The sequence below is a fragment of the Octopus bimaculoides genome, chromosome 18, assembly GCF_046866305.1.
Source record: "Octopus bimaculoides isolate indiv1 chromosome 18, ASM4686630v1, whole genome shotgun sequence".
NCBI classification, from domain to species: Eukaryota; Metazoa; Mollusca; class Cephalopoda; order Octopoda; family Octopodidae; genus Octopus; species Octopus bimaculoides.
The window spans coordinates 2,237,194-2,265,193 of NC_142945.1; the positions used below are offsets into that span (position 1 = coordinate 2,237,194).

Sequence of the window (28,000 nt, forward strand, 5' to 3'; positions counted from 1 at the left end):
TCTATGCGTCCCCCTATTTTTTTTTCTTCTTTTCTTTTGGTATTTCATGTAGGGAGGAGCCACCAGTCCTGACCAACAAGGTAAAGGAGCTAAAAACACAAATTTGCTGAAAAAAATATGGCTTTTTCGGTAGCCGTTGGCTGTCTGTCTATCTTTCAATGTGATGATCAATTACTTTGTCGCTTCAGTGTGAGATCTACAAGAACACACTGACGACGACGACGATGATGCTAGTGGTGTTAATGTTTATATGATGAGGATGATGAGGAGGATATGGAGTCAAATAACAATGACAAGAACAACCACAAAATAATTATGGGACTGTTTCTATCGGTTGAAGTATTATGATACTGTATAAAGATAAAGCAGTTGGTGTCTTCAAGATAATTGTGTGTAAACAAATATATTTATACATATATATATAAACATATGTATATTCACTTATATATGTATATATTTATAATTATATACATTATATATATATATATTTATGAATAGATTAAATGATAGGAAATTGAATGAATTGTATTATTTGAACTCACTGAGAAGTGGTTTTAAATAATGTCATTCATTCCTTTTTCTATCATTTATCTATTTGTATAAACTCTATGTATACTATGGAATTACTGATGTATATCCTGTTGCTGGAGCATTTCCACTATATGATGACATTAGGTAGCCAATAATGGTGGACAAGCTTTACATAGCATTCTACAAGGTTTTTACCCGAATCTTATTTAACATATTTATGTGTATACATACATATAATAATTGTATAATGAATTATATAACAATGTGTTATATATATATGCATATTTATATGTACTATATAATACATATAAAATATTATATATATATATATATATATATGTATGTATGTACATATATATGCATGTGTGTGTGTGTGTGTATATATATATATATATATATATATATATATATATAGATGATGATGATTTATATGTAATGCATAATACATATAAAATATATGATTTTTACATTAAGAGTGTGTGTGTGTGTATATATATATATATATATAAACCTCTCCAAGGTTTATCTCTACAGGGGTCAATAAAAAGTATTAATCAAGTTTTGGGGGCCAATAAAATCAAATGGTCCCTTACCCCTGTATTATGGCCTTCTCCCCATATAAAAGCAATTATATATATATGCCATATACGATAATAAGGTTTATATGTATAATATACTCTAATACCATGCAATAAGATATTATTATTATTATTATTATATACAAGTCCTCCCCATCTGATATTTTTGCTTATGATTTCTTTAACTAGTTCAGGAAAGTGGGGTTTTTTTTTCTCTCATAACAGAAAAAGATTAGAGAACAAAAAAAAAACACATTCCTTAATCTTCTCTTCTGTTCTATTTGTGAATCAGTTTTCCTTTTTTCTGCACTTCTTCATTCTCGAGCAGCTGTTCTATATTATTATTATTATTAAAGTGGTGAGCTGGCAGAATTGTTAGCGTACCGGGCAAAATGCTGTGCAGTATTCTGAGTTCAAATTCTGCCAAGGTTAACTTTGTTTTTCATCCTTTCAAGGTTGATAAATAAAATACCAGTTAAACACTGTGGGTTGACATAATTGACTAGCCCACTCCCCACATATTTCAGGCCTTGTGCCTATATTAGAAAGGGTTGTTATTATAAATATTGTGTGATGTTTTTGAAGGCTAACTTGAATTTTAGACTAGCTTCAAAGATATGATTAGTCTAATACAATAACACAAATATTGTGTGTGTGTGTGTGTAAGTGTGCACACATATCTATATATTAAAGATTATATGCCAACATAACATGGCAGTCCTGGTTTAGGACGAATGTTACTGTAATTTAGCCCCAGGAGACATCATCTCCAGCTGGCTATACGACATGATCTGTGTCCTTATATTTTCGAACAAGGGCATTCAGCACCCACCCCTTGTTCAAAAATATAAGGACACAGATTGTGTCATGTAGCCAGCTGGAGACAATGTCTCCAGGGGTTAAATTACAGCAACATTTGTCCTAAACCAGGACTACCATGTTAGGTTGGCAAATAATCTTTACTCTAGAGGACTGTTGCTGAATATCTCTTGATGTGAGATTTACAAATAGTAATTTCCAATGTCTATATATATATACCTATGTATACATACACACACATACACGTGTATATATATATATATATTCATATGCATAAATGTATACATATACAAGCATATATATACACATGCTTCTTTCAAAGCCCAAATACACAAAAACCTCAAATATTTTACATATATGTCACAAAGACATCCTGATAAATATGCAAAATTATTACAAAGGCATGTGAAAGCACACACACACACACAAAGGAAATTTCAGCGTCTTTTGTTCACTTATTTATATATTTTTTTATTGTTTCATCCCCCACCCTGTCCACCACATGTTATATTTAAGCAAACACTCTTCCCAACTGCTCTTGTATTTGAACTCTTGTCCTTCCTTGATCATCCTGTCAATAAGTTTTCATTTATAAACCGCAGTAACGCCTACATTACCAAAATCTCTCTCATGTCCTCCCCTCACTGTCGCTCTGAACTTTTACCACTTTTCATTTTCCTCTCTCATATTGACTTGTAAACTCTCTGCCTCCACCTCACTGTATAAGTATGTATTTATCTGTATCTGTGTGTGGATGTGAGTGTGTATGTGTCTTTGTTTGTAAGTGTTCATTTCTGTCTATATGCCTCTCTCTCTCTCTCTCTCTCTCTCTCTCTCTCTCTCTCTCTCACTCCCTTCTTTTCTATTTGTCTATCACTATCTGCTTGCCTATCTGTACCTGCTTCTCTCTCTCTCTCTCTCTCTGTATTTATCTGTCTCTTTCTCCCTGTCTGTCTCTGTCTGTCTCTTTAAGTCAGTCTCTCTCTCTCTCTTTCTCGCCCTCTCTCTTTCTCGCTCTCTCCTAAAACTCTCACCCCGTCTGACTTAATGTTGAAGAAATTAACTGAAGATCTATTGGAATATTAAACTGACCCCAACGTTAAGTTAAATGGTTACTGATTCCTCCAGTTGACCAAAAAAAAATAAATAAAAAAGAAAAAAACTGTTAAAAATCAAAACTCCAGTGGCCAGAATCCAATGGCCAGTAAATTATTCAATGTAAACAAACACCAAAAAATACAAACAAATTATTTGGTGATATCTTCTGTCCATTGTATTATTTAAAAACAAAGTCTGAATTTTGTGTAAAAAAAACAAAAAAAAAACTCGGTAAATTAACCTCATTATGTTTTGTCATCAGTGTTGTTGTTCTTAAATTATTATTATTATTATTGCAAGTGAAAAATTGGCAGAATTGTTAGCATGTTGGGAAAATGCTTTATGTCTTGAGTTCAAATTCCATTAGGGTCATCATCTTTGTCTTTTATTGTTTTGAGGTTGATAAAATAAGTTCCAACTGGACATGAATTGATCCAACCCTGCTACATACAAAATTTCGGACCCTGGGCCGATAATACAAAGAATGATTATTATCATTATTATGATTAATGCTGCTGTTGGTTTGTTTTAAAGAAGCCATTCCTGGAAACCTAAACAGCAAGTTGGACATTTTACTCTGGATGTTATTTCTGATTAGCAATGACATATTCTAAGAATATTTTATATAAAGAAAATGAAAGATATTGGATTCAAGAGAAGATTATACATATAGTATGAAATATTGTATCTACAATACTGGACATGTTGCAAGGTTCTGTTATATAATAATAGAGGTGTATAACTTTTATTTAATGTGTACCTATATAGCTGAAGATAAATGTTGGTGAGAAAACCTAGTGTTTCTGTTTAATTAACTGTTCACTTCATTAACTGTTCACTTCAGAGAATACCTCTTGCCATTATCACCATTAGTAAGACAGTAAACCAATGGTTTGGAAATCAACACCATTCCTCTTGAACAATTATGGTATAAAACATAAAGCTTGTTAAATTTCGTTGCAGTTGTTGTGGAGAGGGTCTTTAGTAGAGGAAGGAGAAACTACTTGAGCGTCATTCTATTGTGGAGACAAATTACAAATAAAAATATAAAGAAAGAAAATAACCTTTGATTCCACAAATGGTTATTGGTTTGTTTGTAATTTACCATTACCATGACATATTAAACTATGATGTACGAATAAATGTACAATCTCTATACGCTACATGTTAAATTGTGTTATCTCATATAGACACATACACGCACACACAAAAGTCTGCTGGGTTGATACTTTATTGTATAAAGGGCTGCTGAAAAGTTTCTAGCATGAAGGATCTTGTAAAAAGCCTGGCTGGAGGCCCAACATTCCAAGTTCTTATACAGGGTTTAGAAAACCTGAAGGACCACTGCAATAACTGTGTGAATCTGAGAGGGGAGCATGTTAAATAAAATCTGAATTAACTGATCCTTCAGTATTTTTTTGGTCCAGAGCTAAGAACTTTTCAGCACCCTCTTGTATTTTTTTCCCCAGTTGCTGGTAAATGAATGCAAAGCAAGTTTTTAATGCATGCCACTGGATAGAGAATATTGGCCATTGAACAAGGAACTCCAGTATCCAGACCCCTACAAGATCTGGTAAGTATTTCATACACCAAGGTAAAACTGAACATGGAACCTTCTGTGGCTCCTGCTGAAAAGTCCAACCCATGCCAGCATGAAAAATGGACGTTAAATGATGATGATGATATATAAAATAAAATGTTAAAAATAGTTTTTAAAAAATACATTGAAACACACACACGCATATAAATGGTGGATATTCCGTTGGTATCAACAGTGAGTTTTGTATTGCTGGACCAACTCAATTCATTCTTGTGAAATTAACGTGCAAGTGGCTGTGTATACCACAGATATACTGTACTGTCTCGGGTCAAATCAATGTGACGAGGTTGGGCTTTAAATTACGGACACAATTCATAAAGAGAGTAAAATCTACCCCCGAAGGATGAATGTTAAGTTGAACTAAGCAGGATTTGAACTCAGAAATCTGAGACAAATGCAACAGAACGTTCTACCCATCGCTCTAAACATCTAGGAGCCCCCATGCCAAGCCTGTTCCGTCAGTGCTTTTTCAAAGTATATTTAGAACTACATATGTAATGTATCTTTTCTTTATGAAGACAATTAGATGTGGTCTGAGGGAGATTTGGCTGTTGTTTCCGTTGCTCCGGTGAGCACGTAAGGATTGTTCCAGTTGACAATCTGACGACAGCCTGGAATAAGAAAGCAAGCCTAAAAAGACGCAGTTATCTCCCGTAAGCCTTCTGTAGTTATCTCCCTTTAACATGGGAGATAACTGCGACCTCAGACTAATATATTTTTACAGAAAGAAAAGAAAGAAAAACATTAAAAGTATAAAAGATAAATTTATCGAAAAAACCCCCCAGCTATCTCAAGCAACGAAAATAAAAGAAAAAAATTATGTGGGGAAGCAGTAGAAGACAGAGTGGGAGGGAATAACGGGTTATACGTCTCAGAACAACTGGCGTGTTCAGCCGCAACTCGCGCATGACAAAATGCTTAGCATTTTGATTTCAAATTCCGCTGCGGTCAGCTTTGTCTTTCATCCTTTCGGGGTTGATAAAATAAAATACTACTGCCACTACTACCACCACTACTACTACTACTACTACTACTACAGCAACAATGAACGAAAGAAACTCAAGAGAAAGTAACTCACTCGTCCGCTGATAACAATTTTTGAAACATTTTTATCATAAAAAGAAAAAAATATATATAATTTGCAACGGAAGCAGTATCAGTTAAGAAAAGCATTCTGTATATCCTACTCAACGAAGAGTTGTCCCCCATTAAAGGTGATGAGTGTCGCGATAATTATCTCCCTTGAATTAATAACCATTTGTTTCAATGTTGACGAGTCATGTGGAAGATCGCGTTTAACAACAAAATGAGTTTTGTTTCAGGTGAGCTATAATCAACAGCGTTCCAGCCATGGCCGTTTGTCTCTTTGCATACCTAAGATTAAACTAATGTAATCTCTTATATTTCTAAGTCAATAGGAAATTAAGTTGAGGAAGTTTTAGTTACTATTTCTAGCATGTCCAACGACCATGCAGAGGTTGTTATTCGCTGTCCCGTAGGGACATGAAGCAGAGGTAAATGCCAGCTCAACGTCGGTCTCACACATCAGACGTTATTTCTATATGATGACAGCCGATAAAAATATGGACTGATTGGTTGATCTCACACTTTACATTGTATAGAGAGAAGGAAAGAGAGAGAGAGAGAGAGGAGGGGGAGGAGAAAGAGAAAGGGGGAAGAGAGTTAATATAAGAAGATAACGTCAACAGACCATTGAAGTCGACAAGAGTGGTAAGTTGATGGTGAAGATGATAAAAGTTATATAGTCGATGGATGCCAAATACACATCACACACACATGCGTGCATGTATACAAATAACAAATTTGTTTTATTTAATCTTTTCGAAAATTAGTATTCATTTCAAAGTCGACCTCGGAGGAATTTGAACTCAGAGCATAAAGACAGGCGAAATACCGTTAAGCATTTCGCCCGACGTGCTAACGTTTCTTATTTCTTTACTGCCCGCAAGGGGCTACACACAGAGGGGACAAACAAGGACAGACAAAGGAAAAGGGATTAAGTCGATTATATCGACCTCAGTGCGTAACTGGTACTTATTTAATCGACCCCGAAAGGATGAAAGGCAAAGTCGACCTCGGCGGAATTTAAACTTAGAATGTAACGGCAGACGAAATACCGCTAAGCATTTCGCAAAATTTTTATTTACCACAAGGGGACAACAAAGAGGGGATAGTACAATCTGATATGGGGTCAGATTTCACGTATGAGTTAACAAAAAGATGAATTAAAAAATTTTACATAAATATGAATAGTTCGAATGATGACATATACAAGACAGCAATGCGGAATGAAGTGGGGAGGCGGGATATGCTCGGACCCCACGAGCCCCGTCTCATCACTGATGCGTCGGGTTCTTCCTGCGTTGTATTCATGCAGTTCCATCCACACGCAACATTTATGCGACATTCTTTCATCGATCTTGGAAAATTTTCGCGGACAGGTATTTTTTCTCTAACACTATTTTCCTTCTTAGGTGGACGGTGAAGAAATTCGCCAAGCCAGGACCAGAGATAAAGATGCCTGTTATTAACCCTTTCATTCGCGTCTTCCAAATCACCTCTGTCGCAATTGCTACTACGATGTATCTATATACATGTTATATACATGTATTTATATACATGTGTATATATATATATATATATATATATATATATATATATATATATATATATATATAATATATGACAATTATTCGGTAGCCATGATAGAACTCCGAGTTTCGGATGTCGGGTCGGAAAACCACGCCGACATCTCTTCAGTTATCGGGCCATCGAAAAAAAAAAAGCTATGAAAATGACAGTTAAAACAAAGGGTAGCCATGATAAAACTCGGAGCTTTATCATGGCTATATATATATATATATATATATATATATATATATATATATATATATATATATATATATATATATATATATATATATATTTATTTATTTATTTATTTATTTAATTATTTGTCGCGTGTCTGCAGCTCACAGCAGTGTATATATGTATATATTCAAGGTTATTACGAATTCAAATATACTTGGGGCATATTCGAACACTTGACAAAACCATTCTGTTTCTATAATATGCGGCAACAGTTCCAATACATTCTCACGACAAACAAACCAGACGAAATACAGCAAATAAAAGAAATAAAGCCACACCGACAATCTTAATAGAAAAAAACGATATTTAGATAAAAGAAAGGAAATTATACATTGCGATAAAATAATCCGTATTTTCGCAAATACGCATGAAATGAGTAATTGTCACGGATTGTAAAATCTCTTTTATCAAAAATCAACGTACGTATGTTATTCGGTGCTAAGCCACATGCTAAGTATATGATACGGCAGAAATAATAATAACTGTCACGCAAATATGTAAAAAATATTGAACAAACAATCATATAAACCACACCTCGGGAAGTCGTGAGGGCTTAACAAAGAACACAAGCACTGCTTTATCTACAACAAAAGAGCCTAAAGGAGGTCTGTTCGATATTTCAATGAATTTATTAAATTGTTTGGAACCCGTCAACAAAATAATTTGATTAAACTGTATCGGTGTATTGGATGGATATGTGTGTATGTATGTATGTATGTAAAATTGTAGAGTTATATATATACGTATATGAGTTATATACACATGTATATATAATGTATGCACAAATAGAAGTATAAGTATGCATGTATATATATGTATATGGGATAAGAAGCTTGGTCGAATCCGGTTGAATCTGGTCCAGTACAATATTTGGCTTCTCGGAACTATGCAGCACATTCAGGCGATGGTGAATATCTTCAGCGATGTAGACGCTACTTACCCCTGCACCTCTTTTATGTACAGCCCCCCCCTCTCATTATCCACCTCTTTCGCAAATGTTCCCAACTGATTTAACCTGAACAAAACCAAAGCCACTTGCACTTTAATAGGAAGAACATTGTTGACATGTCTTGGCTTCCTTCTTCGGGTGTCCAGTTGCAAAGCCACCGACTGCTCTCTTTAATGTGTGTTGATGGTAACAGCTGATACACTTCCCGATTGGTGTCGATTACATTAATTTCTGGTATTTCTCTCTCTTTAGCAGTGATATCATCTACCTTTGTGGATGCGCCACACCCATATCCCACTCTTTGTGGAAAACACTGCAATCACTGACAAATACTCAAAGATGGGAAACGGCACCCTTGATGGAAGGATCGATTGGTTTGAAAGCCCTCGAATGTACAGAGTGATTTCCCGTCCTTACACACACACACACACACACAATAAAGCTATATAATCATAAAAGGAATTTACAATACAATGATTTTTCTTAGGTATTTAGCCCCAGGTGAGCAATGATTGAGTAGACAAATGATCGAAGGTTTTGCACAGGGATTATCACATCTAGCTAAGACTACATTATCCAATGTGGTCCCCGTTTCTTAAAACAGCTGTGTATGATGTGAGGGATATTTGGTTGTTATTTCTAGAGGTTAGCTGAACGATCATGTAGAGGCTGTCCCTCGCTAGTTCGTGTAATCAACTTAATATGTGAGAACGAGGATGTATGCAAACGAAAATAAAGGCAACAGAAAAACAGGAAAAAACAGGCTGTTCCGTTGATCGGATCGACTGGAACCCTCGAACGTCGTAAACGACGGAGTGCTAATAACATTTGAAAATATAGCCACGAAACGTGCGTAGTCATTTTTATACCATTTACTAGTTATTCCTTTATGTACTTTATTGATTTTTAGAATAAGGTTTTTATGATATATTTATTTTCTAGAGGGTATGAATTACACACGTACGCATATATTTAAACAAATCACAGCCTTTCGAGGTCGATAAAATAAGTACTGTTTGAGCGTTGGGACCGATGTAATCGACTTACCATCTGCCCGTCCCACCCCCACCTATCCTGCTGGCCTTGTGCCAAAATTTGAAGCCAGAATATTCTCCTCAGTTGTTCGTGACTTCTTGCCAGCTTTCGGCGAGCATTGGTAACAGGAATCATCGGCTCTTAACTAGAAGAGTTCATCGAGTTACTTTTTCAGCTCCACGGCGTTGGTGAAACACCTCGTAGACTAATGGCTAGTGACCAAGAAAAGGGTTACCCTGTAGGTGCGGTAGAACTACTCAGCCAAGCTTTTGAATAGCAACTTGTTTTTTCTTTCTTTTGTTCAAATTAGTTCCATGGTGGTGAGTACCATTGTGTTGAATTTGCCCACCGTGTTCTGTACCGGAAACGCCTTGGCATGCAACACAGTTACTTATGTCATTAAACCCACATATACATCACACAAACAAAACAGTGAGAATATGTACTCTTTTTATGCCCGTCGTTAAAAGATTGTACCGGACGGCACTACCCCATTCACTGTTTAAAGGTGCGCTTCCAGATTTAGAAAATACAATTTGCAAAAATCTTCCACAATACGTTTCTGGAAACCTCAGTAACTTTTCTTTTCAAACCAGAACGAAAAATAATTTTAAAATGATAAACCAGACGAATCAAAGAGACTGGCTAAAAATTCCCCAGGGAAATAAAATTGAGGAAGAAGTAATAGTAAATGAAAGAGAAAATGCAACAACGAAAGACAAGGATTTTTCTAGAAACTTCAGGTTTTGGAGAAATGATGCTTCATTTTTGTTACAATGAAATCACAATTGGGGCATTTTGATGCCCGAGAAATTTGGACACAGTTTTCGGGGTCTAATCGGTTACTCAGCTTTGTTTTTCTGTTCAGAATAACAAAGCAGAATAATCGATTGGACCCCGAAAAAAAATCCTCGCGCATGCGCACAGCCTATTATCGTTTCTGGATCAAAGCACACCACGTAACCAGTCGTGACTGTTTTTAGTTTTGGGTATTTTCAGAAAATTCTTCTGAATTTGTGTTCTACAAACTCTCTCGTACGATTATGCCAAGAATATTTTTTGATTAAAATTTTTTCATTCACCTCACCACTCCCGCATCGATCACATATAAGTAAATAAATAAAGCGCGACATAAAAAATATTTTTCGAATAACTTCAAATATCGGAAAGAAACGAACACATTTATCTGACAACTCTCTCTCTCTCTCTCTCTCTCTCTCTCTCTCTCTCTCTTTCTCTGAGTGTGCGCGCGTGTGCATGTAATTGTGTGTGCACGCATGATAGTATAAAATGAAGAACTAAGCACAAAGAGACATCTGTCAGGCTGTGAGTGTATATTCACGTGTATCTATAAATTTATGCACTTGAGTCATTACCCCACACCTATAATATAAATAAATAAATGAGAAGACTTCTTTTTACTTTACGACATCTTCGCCTCCAGGAATGCACCGATCGACAACCCTCCGTTACACAAAAACTAAATAGGGGAGCGTGCGGACAGCTGGCATTAAACCGCCCTTGTTCTTTCCTGTTTAATCATCCCATAGAATTATGTAGGTGTCTGTCTCAATCATATTCTTCTCTTCATGAACCTGTTCTTTTCTATATTTCTGACAATGAATGGACAATAAAGAACGTTTAAATTATGCAGACGACATAGAGTTTTTTTCTTTTGTTTTCCTTTTTTAAAAATTCATCTTAATGAGAATTGAAATTCGGAGAATAAGGAAGGGCGATGTGTGTGTGTGTGTGTGTGTGTGTGTGTGTGTGTGTAGGGAGTAGAAGGACAGCTGACAACTGATGAAGAGTCGTTCTTTATGTTACTTGTCTTGTTTTCCATTTGTTTCTCGCGTTGTTTGCGTACCCATCTTTATTTTCGTTTTTCATGTTGTTTACGTTTTGTGATGTCCTGTACCCATAGATGCATATCTATATACATATATATGTATACAGTTATTTAAGAGATGAAGATTTATGTACATTATTTACATTTGACGGATATTTGTCCTCATCTTGTTTGTTGTTAACACAACGTTTCGGATGATATACCATCCAGTCTTCATCAGGTGTCTTAGGGAAATTTCGAACTTGGGTTCCCATTCGTGCACATCTTAAAGAAAGTATTATCTCTGTCTGAGGTCCTTGTTGTAACTTGACAGATGACTAAAGACTCCGGTGCATTTTTACCTACACCGTGTTACGAAGGGATAATAATAATAATAATAATAATAATAATAATAATAATAATAATAATAATAATAATAATAATATTAATAACAACAACAACAACAACAGCAACAACAAAAGGAAGAAGAAGAAGAAGAAGAAGAAGAAGAAGAAGAAGAAGAAGAAGAAGAAGAAGAACAAGAACAACAACAACAACAACAACAATAATAATAATAGTCAAAATAGCGAACAAAGCAACAGTAAAATTGGAGGTTAGCACAATGACTTTTTTATGGGTCAACGACCGAAAGTATTTCTAGATTTTTCACTGCGGTTATTTTTGTAACATCAAAGAAACAAAAAAAACACATAAAGCTACATAAAATATAATGCCATTGACCACACAGCTGAATAAGTTGTCATAACCTGGTTACTATGTTACTGAACATCAGACTTGCTCTCCAACGCAGTTCCTTTAAAATAATTGTTAAGGGTTTAAAATTAAAAGGGTTGTCGTCCCCTGCCCTTTTGACTGGAATTAATTTGAATTATTTACATAACTTTATTATTTTTAAAAATCTTTTCGTTGCTTCAGTCATTGAGCTGCGAACATGCTGGAGCACTGCCTTCAGCGGTTTTTAAGTCGAACAAATCGCCCCCAGGCAGTGTGGTATTTATTTTATCGGTCTCTCTAGCCAAACCGCTATGTCACGAAGTCGTAAGTATACCAACACCGATTGTCAAGCGGTGGTGGGAACAAACATAACACAAACACATACACACACATACATATGCTCACACACACATACACATACACATACACACAAATATAATAGGCTACCACACAGTTTCCATCTACCAAATCCACTGACAAGACTTTGATCGGCCCGAAGGTTTAGTAGAAGACTCCTGCCAAAGGTACTGCGCTGTAGGACTCGACCCCAAATCACATAGTTGATTTCTTTATTGAATGAAAGTATAATTTTAATTGGTTAATCAATGAATTAAATTACTTGGTCTGTTTCTTCAAATATGTTTACAGCCACTTTACGATATTATTTTGTAGTTATTCGGCTGCGAGCTGGCAGAAACGTTGGCACGCCGGGCGAAATGCTTAGCGGTATTTCGTCTGTCTTTACGTTCTGAGTTCATATTCCGCCAAGGTCGACTTTGCCTTTCATCCTTTCGGGGTTGATGAATTATTAAGTACCAGTTGCGTACTAGGGCCGATCTAATCGACTGGCGCCCTCCCCCAAAATTTCGGGCCTTGTGCCTTGAGTAGAAAAAAAAGGAATTATTCTTTAGTTATTATAATTGCTACTAGAGTGTTAGCCGTCATGTGAGGGGTAGCTTTGCAAGTTTACCTTTTTACCGAAAGCGCGTGGCTTAATACTCAGTGACTTCTTGATAAGATCATTTGGACAGATGAGGCTAAAAAAATGGCACTCCGTCAGTTACGACGATCAGTTTTTCAGTTATTTTAAAAATTCTTTTATTCTTTTACTTGAGGCAACCCTGAGTGTGTGTGTGTATGTGTCTGTGGAGGGGGTCGTGTGTGTATGCGTGTAGGTATGTGTATGTATTGGGTATGAATGAATTTACGCGAGAGAGAGAGAGAGAGAGAGGGAGATAGAGAAAGTGTGTGTGCGGGCGTGCAAGCGTGCGTGCGTGTGTATGTATGTGTGTATGTGCATGTGTGTATATGTGTGTGTCGGAATGATTTTACGAATGTTAAGTTTGCCTCGGCGAATGACGAAGTAAAATGGTGGCAGGGCAACAAATTGTTAGGTAGCTTTCCGGAAAAGCTTAGTAACATTGGTAGTGGTGGTGGTTGGGGGGGTCGTCGTCATCGTCGTGGTGGTCGTGGTACTGTTGCAATGGTGGTGATGATGGTGATGATTGTACTAATGATGGTGGTAGTCGTGTAGGTGGGGGTGGGGATGGCGGTGGTAGAATTAGCAAACAGTAGTGGCGATAATGTGAAGTAATGCATGACCATGGTCAAGTTTGTCGATTGTCCACTCGGTATCAGTCAGTCCAAAGCAGTGATAGCTGACAAGAAGTTGATGGACATTCTGTAAACGCCAAACGAATTCATGGAGTCAACGGTATTTTATATTTTTGTTTCCAGATTCCGCAATGTCACTGCCAGCTTCCTTTTCTGAATTTGGCGGACTCCATTTGTCTGCTTTACCACCTTCTATTTTCGTCGCAATTTCCTCATCTTTTGCTTGTTCCACATTTTTATTTATTCATTAATTAATCTCCACCTTGTTTTACGGTTTTGCAATAAGTATTTTCCAGTTTCTCGATCGCTTATTTTTCCCTTTATCTGTCTCTCAACCAACACTATGCATCTGCTATTCAGTATGTCTACAAGCCTACGTGTCTTTTGACCAGCATGGCTATCTGTCGTCTGCTTATCACCTATTTATCGTTAGTCCTATCTCTATCTGTTTTCTACCTGTAGTTTGCGTATTTGTCTAATACCTGTTAATAATTTATTTGTCCGCCCCTTGTCTAGTTATATATTTGTCAACCCATCCCTTGTTTAACGCCTGTTTGCCATTCCATTGTCTATGTATAATACGTTTATCCTTTGTGTGCATGTGTGTGCATGTGTGTGCGTGTGTTTGTGTGTATCGAAGGTAAAAAAGAGAGAAAATAGAAAGTTTCTGACAATGCGGGTAGTTTTTTTTATAAAATTTTTATATTTCTGACGCAAACGCCCACCATCAAAAGAAAAACAGTCTGAGAAATGTCCATATATATATATATATATATATATATATATATATATATATATGTTCATTTTGTCCGTTTGTCATCTATTTGTCTATCTATTGTCGATCATCTTTCTTTCTGTCCTATATTACTACTGGCTTGATTATTATGTTTGTTGTTTTCAGTCTCATTGTCAATTTATCATCACCTTGCCCATCGTCGGCCCTTCTTCTATATATCCATGGCTCTATTTTGTCATCTTTTTGTCTGTCTAATGCAGTGGTTCTCAACCGGGGGTCAAGATTTTGTTGTTAGAAATTATTTGCAATATATTGCTTATGCTTCTACAAAACACGTTTTAATAATTTTCTTAAATACAATTCCTAATGATATTAAATAATAAAAATGCAATGAGATTTTTTTAAAACATGGAACGGGTGTGAGGGTCCTTCCGGGTAAAATAAGAATCAAAAGACTCCATAGGTAGAAAAATAGTAGAGAAACACTAGTCTAAAGTCTACTTAATATATATTTATTCATTGCTAATGTATCGAATTTTTTTTCAGACTCCTGTCTATTTATCGTATGCCTATCTTTCACCTATTTGTCTACAATCGTCTACCTTATGATGTCTCCATTACCTATCATTTAACAGTTCGACTGGTCATAGGCTATCGATCATGTTCGTCTGATGACTGTCTATCATATATTTGTGTGTGCAATGTCTATCTATCTATCTATCTATCTATCTATCTATCTATCTATCTATCTATCTATCTATCTATCTATCAACGGAGTCGCAAATGCAAAATATCAGTTAGTTCTAGAGCACACAATGTTCCTGAAGGTCAGCAATGGTCTTCGTCGGTCACGAGTGGAGGCCATCATGTATGTATGTATATATGTATGCGAATGTGTGTAAATGAGTGTGTGTGTGTGTGTGTGTGTGTGTGTGTGTGTGTGTGTGTGTGTGTGTGTGCCTGTCTATGTAAAGCTTTAAAAAATAAACTGGTGTATCTATCTCTATTCACTGCGTAATATTGCGTTTTGGTCAACAGATTATTTTTAGACAACCTGTTGGAAGCCCCCGCCCTCCTCCTCCTCCATCCCTGGCATTAAAAGCATCAATGTCAACATCCTTACTGCTTGTCTTTCAATACGTCTTGAAATGACGTTAAGTTATGTCACAAATTGGTATCTTGTTCATCATACCGTATCGACCAATGTAAATCGATATCAAGTCACTGTTCTACCACACCTTCGAGATCGCGATTCAACGAAAGAGCCTTTGCTTTGTCATTCGGTCTCTTTAACTCTTTAACTCTTTTATTTCAGTGATTTACACTGCGGCCATGCTGGAGCACCGCCTTTAGTCGAACTTATTCTTTGTAAGCCTAGTACTTATTCTATCGTTCTTCTTTTACCGAACTGCTAAGTTTCGGGGACGTAAATACACCAGCATCGGATGGCAAGCGATAGTTGGGGGACAAACACAGACACACAAACATATACATATATATATATATATGAAGGGCTTCTTTTCAGTTTCCGCCTACGAAATTCACTCACAAGACTTTGGTCAGCCCGAGGCTATAGCAGAAGACGCTCGCCCAACGTGTCGCGCAGTGGGACTGAACCCAGAACCATGAGGTTGGTAAGCAAACTACTTACCACACAGCTACTCTTAGCAACCAAACTTGCTACAAATGACGCCTTACCGTTTTAAATATGTATAGGCATGACTGTGTGGTTTCAGGTTCAGTCCTACTGCACAGCCTCCTTAGGCAAGTGTCTTTTATAATAGTCCCGGGTCGAGTAATGCCTTATGAGTAAATTTGGCAGATGGAAACTGTGTGGAAGTCTATCGTGTATATGTCTGTGTATTTTTGTGTCCCCCATCCCGCTTGACAACCGCTGTTGGTTTGTTTATGTTTCCGTAACTCAGCTGTTCCGTATAAGACACCGATAGAATAAGTACTAACTAGAATTTTTTTTTTCTAAAAAAAAAAAAGAAAGAAACAGAAGTACTGCAGTCAATGATTTCGACTGAAACCCTTCAAGGCGGTGCTCCAGCATGGCCGCAGTCTAATGACCGAAACTAGTAAAAGATAAATATAAAAAGACATCTCGAACAGCAAGGCTCTGGGTTTATTCCTCGTGGGGGAGATGTAGGACCGTCATGTCGGAATGTAGATCAGTTCTTGAGACTAAACAACATCCGCAACAACAACAAACTAAACAACAACCACAACAATAACAGTGTAAACAACAACAACAACAACGTTCAACGATTTCAGCCATTACAACCCCCCATTACAACCTCATTTTCACGCTTCACTGAACGGCGTCATTTTGGCTTCTTGACCTTTTCGTTCGTGCTGTCTTATATGTCTTGTAGCCTTCCGTTTTCCGAGTTGCTGCTGCTGTTGCTATACTCACTGACTATTTTCGGCACCTGTAGTTACTGTCGCAGATAGTGTTATTATTAGCGCTACTATCCGTGCTGTTGTTGTTATTGCAGTACGCTGAAAATAAATAAATAAACAAATAAATAAATAGATAAAAGGCCCCGGCAGAACAATTTGTTAATATGAATACCAACGTGACAGCAGATATTTTGATAATACACCTATCCCTCCTTCAAGATAAATTTAAAAAGTAACAAAGAATGTTATTTATGACGACAAAGACACGGCGCGACGCACAGTCATATACCAGATGGTGTCAAAAAGTTCCCAAACTAGTTATGTTTAATAATAATAAAAAAAATAGAAACATTATTATTTCTAAATCTCTGAAAGAGAGATATTCAGTAACAGTCCTTTAAAGTAAAAACTATTTGCCAACATAATGTGTCTGCCCTGGATAAGACGATTGTTACTGTTGTTTAGCCCCAGGAAACATCGTTTCCAGCTGGCTATTTACTTAAGTTTTATCACCATCTCCTTCGAAATAGTCTCCTTGCGCAGCGATACACGGGTCCCAGCGTTCCTGCCACTTTTGGAATCCGGCCTGGAAGTCGTTTTCCATAAGCGAGTATAGGACCTTCTAGGATTCGCTCTGGATCCCGACAACAATGTTAAAACGGCAACCTTTCAGCTTCATTTTCATGTTGGGGGAAGAGATGGAAGTCCACAGGTGATAAATCTGACAAATAGGGCAGGTGCTGAAGCAATACCATGTTGTTTTTGAGGAGAACTTGGTGACAGAGTGCCTTCTCGTCGTGAAGGATCCAATTCTTTGCGCTCCACAAATCCGGTCGCTTTCGCCGAATGTCCTCCTCCAAACGCTACAAAACGTCACATTAGATCACTCTATTGACGGCCTGGCCCGGGGTGGGGTCGGCAGAATTCTCGATGCACAATATCGCGGATGTCGGAAAAAGAAGAAAAGAAAACGCGGAGCATGCTTTTGATTGAGTTGCAGCTCTGTTGTGCTTTCTTCGGTCGTGGAGATGAACGCCTCTTCCATTGTGACGACTGCTGCTTCATCTCAGGGTCGTACTCGTAGACCCAACTCCTGTCACCTGGGATGATGGTCGACATGAAGGAGGAGGTCATCAGCGATACGCTGACGGAGATCTTGACAGACTTCGACGTTCTTACTGTTCAATGGTCAGTAGGCGAGGGACAAACTTAGAAGTGACACGCCGCATGTTCAATCCAGACGTGAGGATTGCCTGCACGGACCCATACGACAGGCCAAAAATATCAGCAATGTCGTTGATTGTCCCCTCCGACGATCCTCATACACAAGCTGATGCATTTTCTCCACATTTCCGGGGGTGACGCTCATGGCAGGTCTTCCAGACCGATCATCGTCTTCCAGACCGATCATCGTCTTCCAGACCGATCATCGTCTTCCAGGGACGTTCTTCCGCTTTTGAAGCGCCCGTGCGACCCAAATTTCCGAAAATACATGTTAGCAACGTTTTCATGGTGATCCAAAATTAGTGAAATCCAATGTGACAAGGCTGGCCCCTTTGAATTACAGGTACAAGTCATTTTTGCCAGCCGAATGGAGCAATGTGATCTAAAGCGTCTTGCTCAAGGACACAACGCATCGCCAGGAATTGAACTCAAGACCTTACGATCGTGAGCCGTAAAAGAATTCTTGCAGCTCCAAGCATTGCTGATTCTTGTAGGCGTTCTACCTTCACACTTGCACCGATCTTTTTCAGCCATGCTGGTAGTTGAGTTCTGATACTTCCAAGAGCACCAATTACTTTGGTATCACGTCTTCTCTCTTCATTGACCACAACCTTCGTATTTCCCACTTCAAATCGTCATAGTTGTTTTATTTTTTCTTCTTCTTTCTCTTTGATCCTGTTGTCATCAGGATATGCTATATCAATTATCATGCATGTTCTTTCTTTTTTATTCACCACCACAACAACAACAGTTATTATTATTATTATTATTATTATTATTATTATTATTATTATTATTATTATTATTATTATTATTATTATTATTATTATTATTTGTTATTCTTGGCAGAATGTAACCAAAATGGTGTCTGAAGAAAACCAAAACGATGAAGTACTTTAGATGGAAATCTGTCGAAGTGTTCCAAAATGATAAAATGTGACGAAATGTAAAGAAGAAAACATGAAAGAACAGCCATCGAAACGCAATAAATCGTAACGAAGAAGATCCAAACCAAGAACGAAGGAAAGAAAACGTAACCAATAAGGACACACAAAAAAAAAAAAAAACCAATATAGAATAAAGTAATTACAAGAAAAATTAAAGCAACAAAACAAATTAAACTATAAAAATGATATACAAAAAGAGTTTAAGAAAACATGTAAAACTATAAAATAGTAAAGATTGATAAAAGAGAATTATGTACAATGAATATAGGAAGTTTTTTATATTTTATGTTATGGATCGTTTTTGCTCTGTGTAGTGTTGCTCTAAATATTTTCAATATTGACTGGCACAAGACAAGCATACCACAAGGTATTATTCTTGTCATTGTGCTTGGAATCCTGCAAGGTTCTGTTTACGAATTTCCGGTGCAGACGATTGCTACATTGATTGTCGGCGGCAACAGAAGGAAAAACCCAACGGCTGAAGGCGACAATTTAACGCTCATTCTCAACTATAACTTGTTAGCAGTTACAGTTGATGATATTGAAGAATGCTTCCAGACAATGTTTCAAGCATTCATGGGCAATTTATGTTTCAATGTATCTGCTGTTCTTGTCAGTGCAACTTCGAAAGAAGATCTCATATCATGTGAGTTAGAATGCCGTGATAAATACCGGAAGTTAATATACGATGAACTTTTCAAAGAAGGTGTCTGTTTCGCTAATGGCTACTATGACGATATCAATCAAGACCGTTTTAAGAACGTATGGATGTATTTCCAATACTGTCCAGGGGATATTTTCATCCATCAACACCTTGATTCAATATGTGATCGATTTGCACGAGAATTTATGGTAATTCATCGCACCAGTAAAGTTTTACGTAAATGTGGACAATATCAAGATCTAATGTTGCTATCTGAGGGAGAATCTTTTGCTTACACATATACTGACATTGAATATTATGGAAAGATGGCCCGTCCTTATAACCAGCCCACCTTTTACTATTCATCTGACGTGCAAAATATATTTAACCGGCGATTTGATTACACCTTAGTATTGGATGCCGATACAGGGGTGCCGGATGGAACGGTAGAAAAACTTCTCGGAATAGCTGCAGCAAACCCAGAGAAAGGGATCATCCAACCATCTATAAAACTAAGTCGCGATGTAAACGATACCCTGTACATGAGACTGGAAGCGATGAGACAAATGATCTACGAGCCAATGACAAATGCTGTCACAGCATTACTCGGTCAGTGTGGTTTCTTCGGAAAAGGGCTCATCAAAAACCGTATATACATCGATAACATAATCGGGAGTAGAGAAAATCTAATCGAACGTGTTCCTATTGATGTTCTTAGTCACGACACATTTGAAGCAGCTTTACTCAAACCTTACTATGCCGGCTCAGTGTTCTTACTGGAAGCTCCCAGTTTTAATTACATTACATGGAACATTCGAGAACGACGTTGGAATCGAGGTGAGGTTATATTATCCATGTACTTCTGGAAAAATACGATTGGTATAATTTTTAGGAGCTTACAGAAAGTTTTTCAAAGGGATAAGTTTAATAAAACAGTTCTGAGGACGGAAAGTAAACTTGATTTCGTTACGGCTTATATTGCCCATTCGGCATTAAGACAGATGTTAATGAAACCTTTCTTACTTATATTTATTTGTTTACACGTTGGTATAGACCTAAGGTATCCGCATACACCAATCTTTGTAATTATGTTCTTGGTTCTTGTCTTCCCTAAATTTGCTACGTGTACCAAATCAAACGTTAAATACATCATTATAGAAATTTTGACATCATTTTTACAATTTACACCTGAAGCCATTGTTGGTTGCGTACGCATCTTTCGTGCAATCCAAGCGAATATTTCCGCCAATTGTAAATGGATTCCACAAAGATCTATCGAAGAAGAATTTAAAAACTGCAATCCTTTCCTCTCCAGTCTGAAACACTTATGGATGTACTCTTTATTGGCCGCTGTTGTTGCTCCGGTGGTAGTGATTTTTGTTCCAAGTTCAAGCATTATTCTCTGTATGTTGATAACTTTATTTCTTCTTCCGCTGTTTACTGGGCTAACATCACTAACTATGGACTTGAAATCCTCCCGAAGTGTAATTTCAACTTCAAAACAGCACCTACAAGTTAGTGTTCTTGGAAGTACTAGCAGCTTGACTTTAGGTTTAAAAACGACGACTATCAATTCTACGGGTGCTTACCTAAACCAGGCATATGATAATATGTGGTAAATCTCATCCTATTTCTATTTTTATTTGAAACATCAGTCACGATATTTAATCGAATCAATCATATTATTTATTGAAACTGTCATAATTTGGAATAAATTTCTCTGAAAATGAAGCGTTTATTTTGACTTTTCCGTACACCAAATAGCAGTGACTAAAAATTGTTTGTTTTAATATATATTTCAAGAAAAGATTATTTCTCGTTATTGCTTCATCGCCATACAATATTTGCATGTGAAATTAACTGGTTAGTATACATATTGTTTCATGTATTTGTAACGGCAGCTTGTTAACAATTATATATAGCTTTAGAAGACGACCAAAAAGAAAACAAGAAGGCTGGCAGAAACGTTAGCATGCCAGGCGAAATGCTTTGCGGTATTTCGTCTGTCTTTACGTTCTGAGTTCAAATTCCGTCGAGGTCGACTTTGCCTTCCATCCTTCCAGGGGTCTATAAACCAAGTACCAGTTGCATACTGGGTCGATCTAATCGACTGGTCCCCTCCCCCAAAATTTCGAGCCTTGTGCCTAGAGTAGAAAAGAATATTTATACAAGTCCTAATAATATCTAATTTAATACAATAAGAGTTTTTAAACATCGAACGGGTATGAGAGTCCACCCGTGTAAAATGGAAATCAAAGGGTCCACGGGTAAAAATGGGAACCCTTGGTTTAAAGCTTCGTCTTGTCACGGTTACTTTCATTTTCATGATACACAATTTATCACATGCAAATTGCTTAGCTTCCAAATCTTGTTTTCTGATTGGGTAAAAGTAATCAACCTTTAAATTTCTGTAATATTTTCCTAAAATTTTTTCTGAATAAATGAATCGCAGATGCAGATTCTCATAAAAAAATGTACAGCAATTTTCACTTAATTTTAGATTTTGAAAATCTGTAACAACAGAAAAGATCTCATTTTTATAGTCATCTCTTTTATTTTCTCGGAATCGAACCACGAAATACTTGGGTTCAAACGAATTTCTCCACCCCACGACCAGATATAATTTTGTTTTCTTGAACTGTACAACAGGTAAGGTTGTTTACCAGGTTTCCCTGGCCAAGATCATAACTTGCAGACTTCTTTACAATTTGCCCAGAATACTTCATCTCCAAACAAATACAATAACGCAAATAAAAAGAAGAGAAAAAAAAAACACTGTTTAATTTTCACAGTTTCACTTTTTATTCTTCCTCATTTAAATTTGTATCAAAATAAAAAAACAAAGCAAAACAAGAATATATAAAATATATGTAAATACTTGTGAAAATTTATCAACATGTGTGAATAATTGTATAATAATTTATGAAAGTTTATGGAAAACATTGTATAATAATTTATGAAAACATGAAAATTTGGAATATGAATGAATATGTGTAAAGATCTATGATTATTTATAAAAATAATTTATGAAAATTTATTTTGAATTTTGTAATTAATGAAGTGGAAGAAACGATAGGTCAGTTTTCTTTACATTATAGGGTCAATTCGTACCAAATAGCTTAACGACTAAACTGTATTTTTTTTTTTTACTCGCCAAACAGCGATGTGAAGAAGCCAGTCGTCTGCTGCTATAACCATTACTACGAAAACCCATGGATACTGCCTGCAGTATCATTCTGTGGAAAGGCGGCGAGCTGACAGAGTGGTTAGCACGCCGGGCGAAATGCTTAGCGGTATTTTGTCAGTCTTAACGCTCTGAGTTCAAATTCCGCCGAGGTCGACTTTGTCTTTCATCTTTTCAGGGTCGATAAATTAAGTACTAGTTGCGTACTGGATCGATCTAATCGACTGGGCCCCTCCCCCCAAATTTAGGGCCTTGTGCCAAGAGTAGGAAAGAATTTACCTTAAATAGCAAAGTAATTTATAAACCTTTGAAAGACTGGAAAAGAACCGACCACCCCATGGAGTGAATCATGTAATTAAATAAAAATACACACACGCACACACACAGACACACACACACACACATGCATACATAGGCAGTAGAATAATTTTTCATTGGCTTGAGGGGAAAAATCCCCTGTGATAATCCAAGTACATTGTCCAGCTGGGTGAAAGAAAATTTTCTGCTAATCGTGTTGCAATGCTAAGACAATCAATGGATTTCGGTTTCAAATTTTGGTATAATGCCAGCAGTTTTGGGGATTAAATTGGCTTCATTGTTCAACTGGTACTTATTTTATCGATTAAGGAAGAATGAAAAGCAAAGTAAACCGCGGCAATATTTGAACTCAGAACGTAAAGACGGACGTAATACCGCTAAGCATTTCACCCGGCGTGCTAACGATTCTGCCAACTTGCTGCCTTAGGAACCGCAAAGATATTAACCACACATGTAACAATACTAGAACTGACATTCTATAACAACCAGCATTAGAAAGACGATAATAATGCCAGAGTGTATGGTCATAACATCAACATATGTCATAGCAACCATATTATCACAGAAAATGTTAATGTTAAACTACCTGCGTCATAACATCAATATATACCAAAGCAACTATATTAGCAACAACATTTTTATTCTGGAGTATATACCATAACATCAACACATATTATAGCAACCACATATATAGAGACATTACAACAGCATCTGATTCTTCAAGTGCTTCAATTCTGTACATACACATATATTTACCCAAATGTTGAATTTATCAATGGTTTCTCTCATTGTTTTGATAAAGACATTTTCTATCAGTAATAAAATTGTTTGCAGTTTTGACGACACGGCTACACTAGTATGTATGTATATATATATATATATATATATATATATATATATATATATATATATATATATATATATATATATATCGTTGTGGCACTGCGTCGGTTACGACGACGAGGGTCCCAGTTGATCCGATCAACGGAACAGCCCGCTCGTGAAATTTACGTGCAAGTGGCTGAGCACTCCACAGACACGTGCACACTTAACGTAGTTCTCGAAGAGATTCAACGTGACACAGAATGTATATATATATATATATATATATATATATATATATATATATATGGATGTATGTATGTATAAAACTGAAAGTAAAACTTGTCTTTCACAAGATGTGGTTGTAACTATGAATGTGTATGTACGGGCTTACTTTCGTAATGAGCCATTTTTGATATAATAAGAATATTGGCAATAGCAACAATAATAAAAGCAGTCGTAACAGCAACAACACAAACAACAACAACAACAACAACAATAATAATAATAGCAATAACAATAATATGAGGATTATCATCATCATCATCAGCCTCATCCTTCTTCCCCTCCTCATCGTCAGCATGGTCAACAATTGGCCGTGTAAACAATTTTTAGAATTATACAGAACATCAAAAATAAAAACCTGAGATAGCAGTAAATCAATTCCAATTTCGCCTCTTTTTACGAAGACAGAAAAGTTCATAAGACTGCGAGAAAGACTTGCTCAAATGAGACTGAGAGAGAGATAAAAAAAATAATAAAAGGCATGGTTAAAGGCCATGGTAATGTTTATATATGATCAAATGTATTGAAGCGTGGTGTTATATAAAGTCGTTGACTCGCATTTGATGTTTGTTTTCTTATCAATGTTTATATATATATATATATATATATATATATATATATATATATATATATATATATATATATATATATATAACTGTCAGTATTTCATAAATAAGTAATAATTTAAGTGAGGTGAATTAATGAGAGTCAATGCGTTTTAGATGGGATTTTTTTTTCTTTTCAATCTAGACTTTGTTTCGTTGACTCAGTTTGGTTTTCTCGTTCAGACATCATTAATTTTATATTTGAGTCCAGAACTGAAGATCTTAGGAGAAGCAATTACACAAATATCAGGGTGTTCGTTGGGCTCAAACGAAGAAGTGGATCCGAAATGAAAATTCATTTTTAATGACGTTACCCCAGTAAACAGCGGAAGAAGAAATAAAGTGATCAACATACTTAATATAAGACTTGAACTGGGAGCAAAAATGACTACCAGCGGAGCAACAACAGCGGCCAATAAAGAGTACATCCATAAGTGTTTCAGACTGGAGAGGAAAGGATTGCAGCTTTTAAATTCTTCTTCGACAGATCTTTGTGGAATCCATTTACAATTGGCGGAAATATTCGCTTGGATTGCACGAAAGATGCGTACGCAACCAACAATGGCTTCAGGCGTAAATTGTAAGATGGATGTCAAAGTTTCAATTATAACATATTTAACGTTTGATCTGGTACACGTAGCAATTTTAGGGAAGACAAGAACCAAGAACATAATGACAGCGATTGGGGCAATTGAAAACCTGAGTTCTATACCAACGTGTAAACAAATAAATATAAGTAAGAAAGGTTTCATTAACATCTGTCTTAATGCCGAATGGGCAATATAAGCCGTAACGAAATCAAGTTTACTTTCCGTCCTCAGAACTGTTTTATTAAACTTATCCCTTTGAAAAACTTTCTGTAAGCTCCTAAAAATTATACCAATCGTATTTTTCCAGAAGTACATGGATAATATAACCTCACCTCGATTCCAACGTCGTTCTCGAATGTTCCATGTAATGTAATTAAAACTGGGAGCTTCCAGTAAGAACACTGAGCCGGCATAGTAGGGTTTGAGTAAAGCTGCTTCAAATGTGTCGTGACTAAGAACATCAATAGGAACACGTTCGATTAGATTGTCTCTACTCCCGATTATGTTATCGATGTATATACGGTTTTTGATGAGCCCTTTTCCGAAGAAACCACACTGACCGAGTAATGCTGTGACAGCATTTGTCATTGGCTCGTAGATCATTTGTCTCATCGCTTCCAGTCTCATGTACAGGGTATCGTTTACATCGCGACTTAGTTTTATAGATGGTTGGATGATCCCTTTCTCTGGGTTTGCTGCAGCTATTCCGAGAAGTTTTTCTACCGTTCCATCCGGCACCCCTGTATCGGCATCCAATACTAAGGTGTAATCAAATCGCCGGTTAAATATATTTTGCACGTCAGATGAATAGTAAAAGGTGGGCTGGTTATAAGGACGGGCCATCTTTCCATAATATTCAATGTCAGTATATGTATAAGCAAAAGATTCTCCCTCAGATAGCAACATTAGATCTTGATATTGTCCACATTTACGTAAAACTTTACTGGTGCGGTGAATTACCATAAATTCTTGTGCAAATCGATCACATATTGAATCAAGGTGTTGACTAATGAAAATATCTTTTGGACACGTTTGATAATACATCCATACTTTCCTGTAGCGGTCTTGATTGATATCATCATAGTAGCCATTAGCGAAACAGACACCTTCTTTGAAAAGTTCATCGTATATTAACTTCCGGTATTTATCACGACAATCTAGTTCATGTATTTTGAGATCTTCTTCCGACGTTGCACTGACAAGAACAGCAGATACATTGAAACATAAATTGCCCATGAATGCTTGAAACATTGTCTGGAAGCATTCTTCAATATCATCAACTGTAACTGCTAATAAGTTGTAGTTTAGTATGAGTGTGAAATTGTCAGCTACAGCCTTTGGATTTTCTCGATTTTTGCCGCCGACAATCAATGTAGCAATCGTCTGCACAGGGAATTCGTAAACAGAACCTTGCAGGATTCCAAGCACAATGATAAGAAAAATACCTTGTGGTATGCTTGTCTTCTGCCAGTCAATATTGAAAATATTTAAAACCAGTCCAGCAAGAGCCAGCGTAATCCATAGAGAAAAATAAAAATATATTTGCCTTCCCATTGACCCTGTAAATTCAGTTAATTATATTTTACTGCACTTTTTTTTTCTGTCGTTTTCGATTTTTAAAATATGTACAAATACTTCCTTGAATTATTTTAACACTTCTTTTCTTTCTCAATCTTGTTTCACTCCAGCCTCTCAAGAACAGTTTGTTTCTTTTTTTCTTTTTTGAGTAACTCTATTTCTTTATGTATAAATTAACAAATAAATAAATATATATATATATGTATATAAATAATATAAACTGGTAAAGATTAAGCGTATCCTTTCAGTCTTTACCTGTCATTATACTGCAGTCATTTAAAACTAATATCTGAATGAAAAGTTTAAAGAGAGTTCCAACGTTTTGTGTGTTTTCTCTTCAATGAAGCATTAAAAAAACCGCAAGTTGCTTATATAGGAGCACTTACGCGCACATGTATGTGTGTGTGTGTGTGTGTGTGTGTGTATGTGTTTACATTTACATTTGTGCGTATATGTGTATGTATCTATATATTTATAGACTTGTTTGACTAGCTTTTGTAGTTACGTAAGGTAAAACGTAATTTGGGCGACTGGAAATATATTCGTTTTATGTCGTGTTTCTTGTCTTCAAATATCACGTATGAGATAATATAGGTGTCTTCTTACCTATCGCTATAAGACGTCTACCTCCCTTCCTACTCCTATGTCCTTCCCTTTAATTCCTTTGTGTTGTAGGTGTGTGTGTGTGTGTGTTTGCGATGACAGTAAAATATACTTTCGTTTGTTACGCTTATTCTATTTCGTCAATGACCATAGTTCTCAGGATATGGAGAAAAACGTGCACTCGGATCTCCGCTCCCACCAAAGAATGTAAATGTTTAATATCATTCTTATTCAACCCCTCCTTCATCATTTTGCTGTTGTTGTTGTTGTTGTTGTTGTTGTTGTTGTTGTTGTTGTTGTTGATCTTCTTCTACGCCACCCTTCCATTCTTCCCCACATCCCATTAATCTAAATATAGCAACAAGTGAATGCCGATTATC

The 28,000-nt window shown here is 36.4% G+C and overlaps 3 protein-coding genes and 1 long non-coding RNA gene across 7 annotated transcripts in view; 2 read left to right on the forward strand and 2 right to left on the reverse strand.

Moving 5' to 3' along the window:
* Positions 1-3,284, forward strand: part of LOC106871497 (pleckstrin homology domain-containing family A member 2) — a 146,785-nt gene extending 143,501 nt beyond the window's left edge. For all 4 annotated transcript variants that reach the window (XM_014917984.3, XM_014918002.3, XM_014917992.3 and 1 more), the window contains one exon: positions 53-3,284. In XM_014917984.3, the coding sequence (XP_014773470.1) occupies positions 53-110 (58 nt within the window). In that variant the 3' untranslated portion in view covers positions 111-3,284. The remainder of the gene's footprint in view (positions 1-52) is intronic.
* The window catches only part of LOC128249890 (uncharacterized), a 113,534-nt gene that overhangs the window by 82,189 nt on the left and 3,345 nt on the right, over positions 1-28,000 (reverse strand). The gene's annotated exons all lie outside the window — the stretch shown is intronic.
* On the forward strand, positions 13,627-21,366 carry LOC106871375 (uncharacterized). Its single transcript, XM_052974508.2, has 2 exons — positions 13,627-13,779; positions 18,895-21,366. Exon 2 carries the CDS (start codon positions 19,251-19,253, stop codon positions 21,252-21,254), a length of 2,004 nt encoding a protein of 667 aa, XP_052830468.2. The 5' UTR covers positions 13,627-13,779; positions 18,895-19,250; the 3' UTR covers positions 21,255-21,366.
* LOC106867054 (uncharacterized) lies at positions 24,908-27,640 on the reverse strand. Its single transcript, XM_014932384.2, has one exon. The coding sequence runs from the start codon at positions 26,991-26,993 to the stop codon at positions 25,029-25,031; it is 1,965 nt and encodes a 654-aa protein (XP_014787870.2). The 5' UTR covers positions 26,994-27,640; the 3' UTR covers positions 24,908-25,028.

Coding starts and splice junctions, on each gene's coding strand:
- LOC106867054 (XM_014932384.2), bottom strand. CDS start 26,993: ATGGGAAGGCAAATATATTTTTATTTTTCTCTATGGATTACGCTGGCT.
- LOC106871375 (XM_052974508.2), top strand. CDS start 19,251: ATGAATATAGGAAGTTTTTTATATTTTATGTTATGGATCGTTTTTGCT.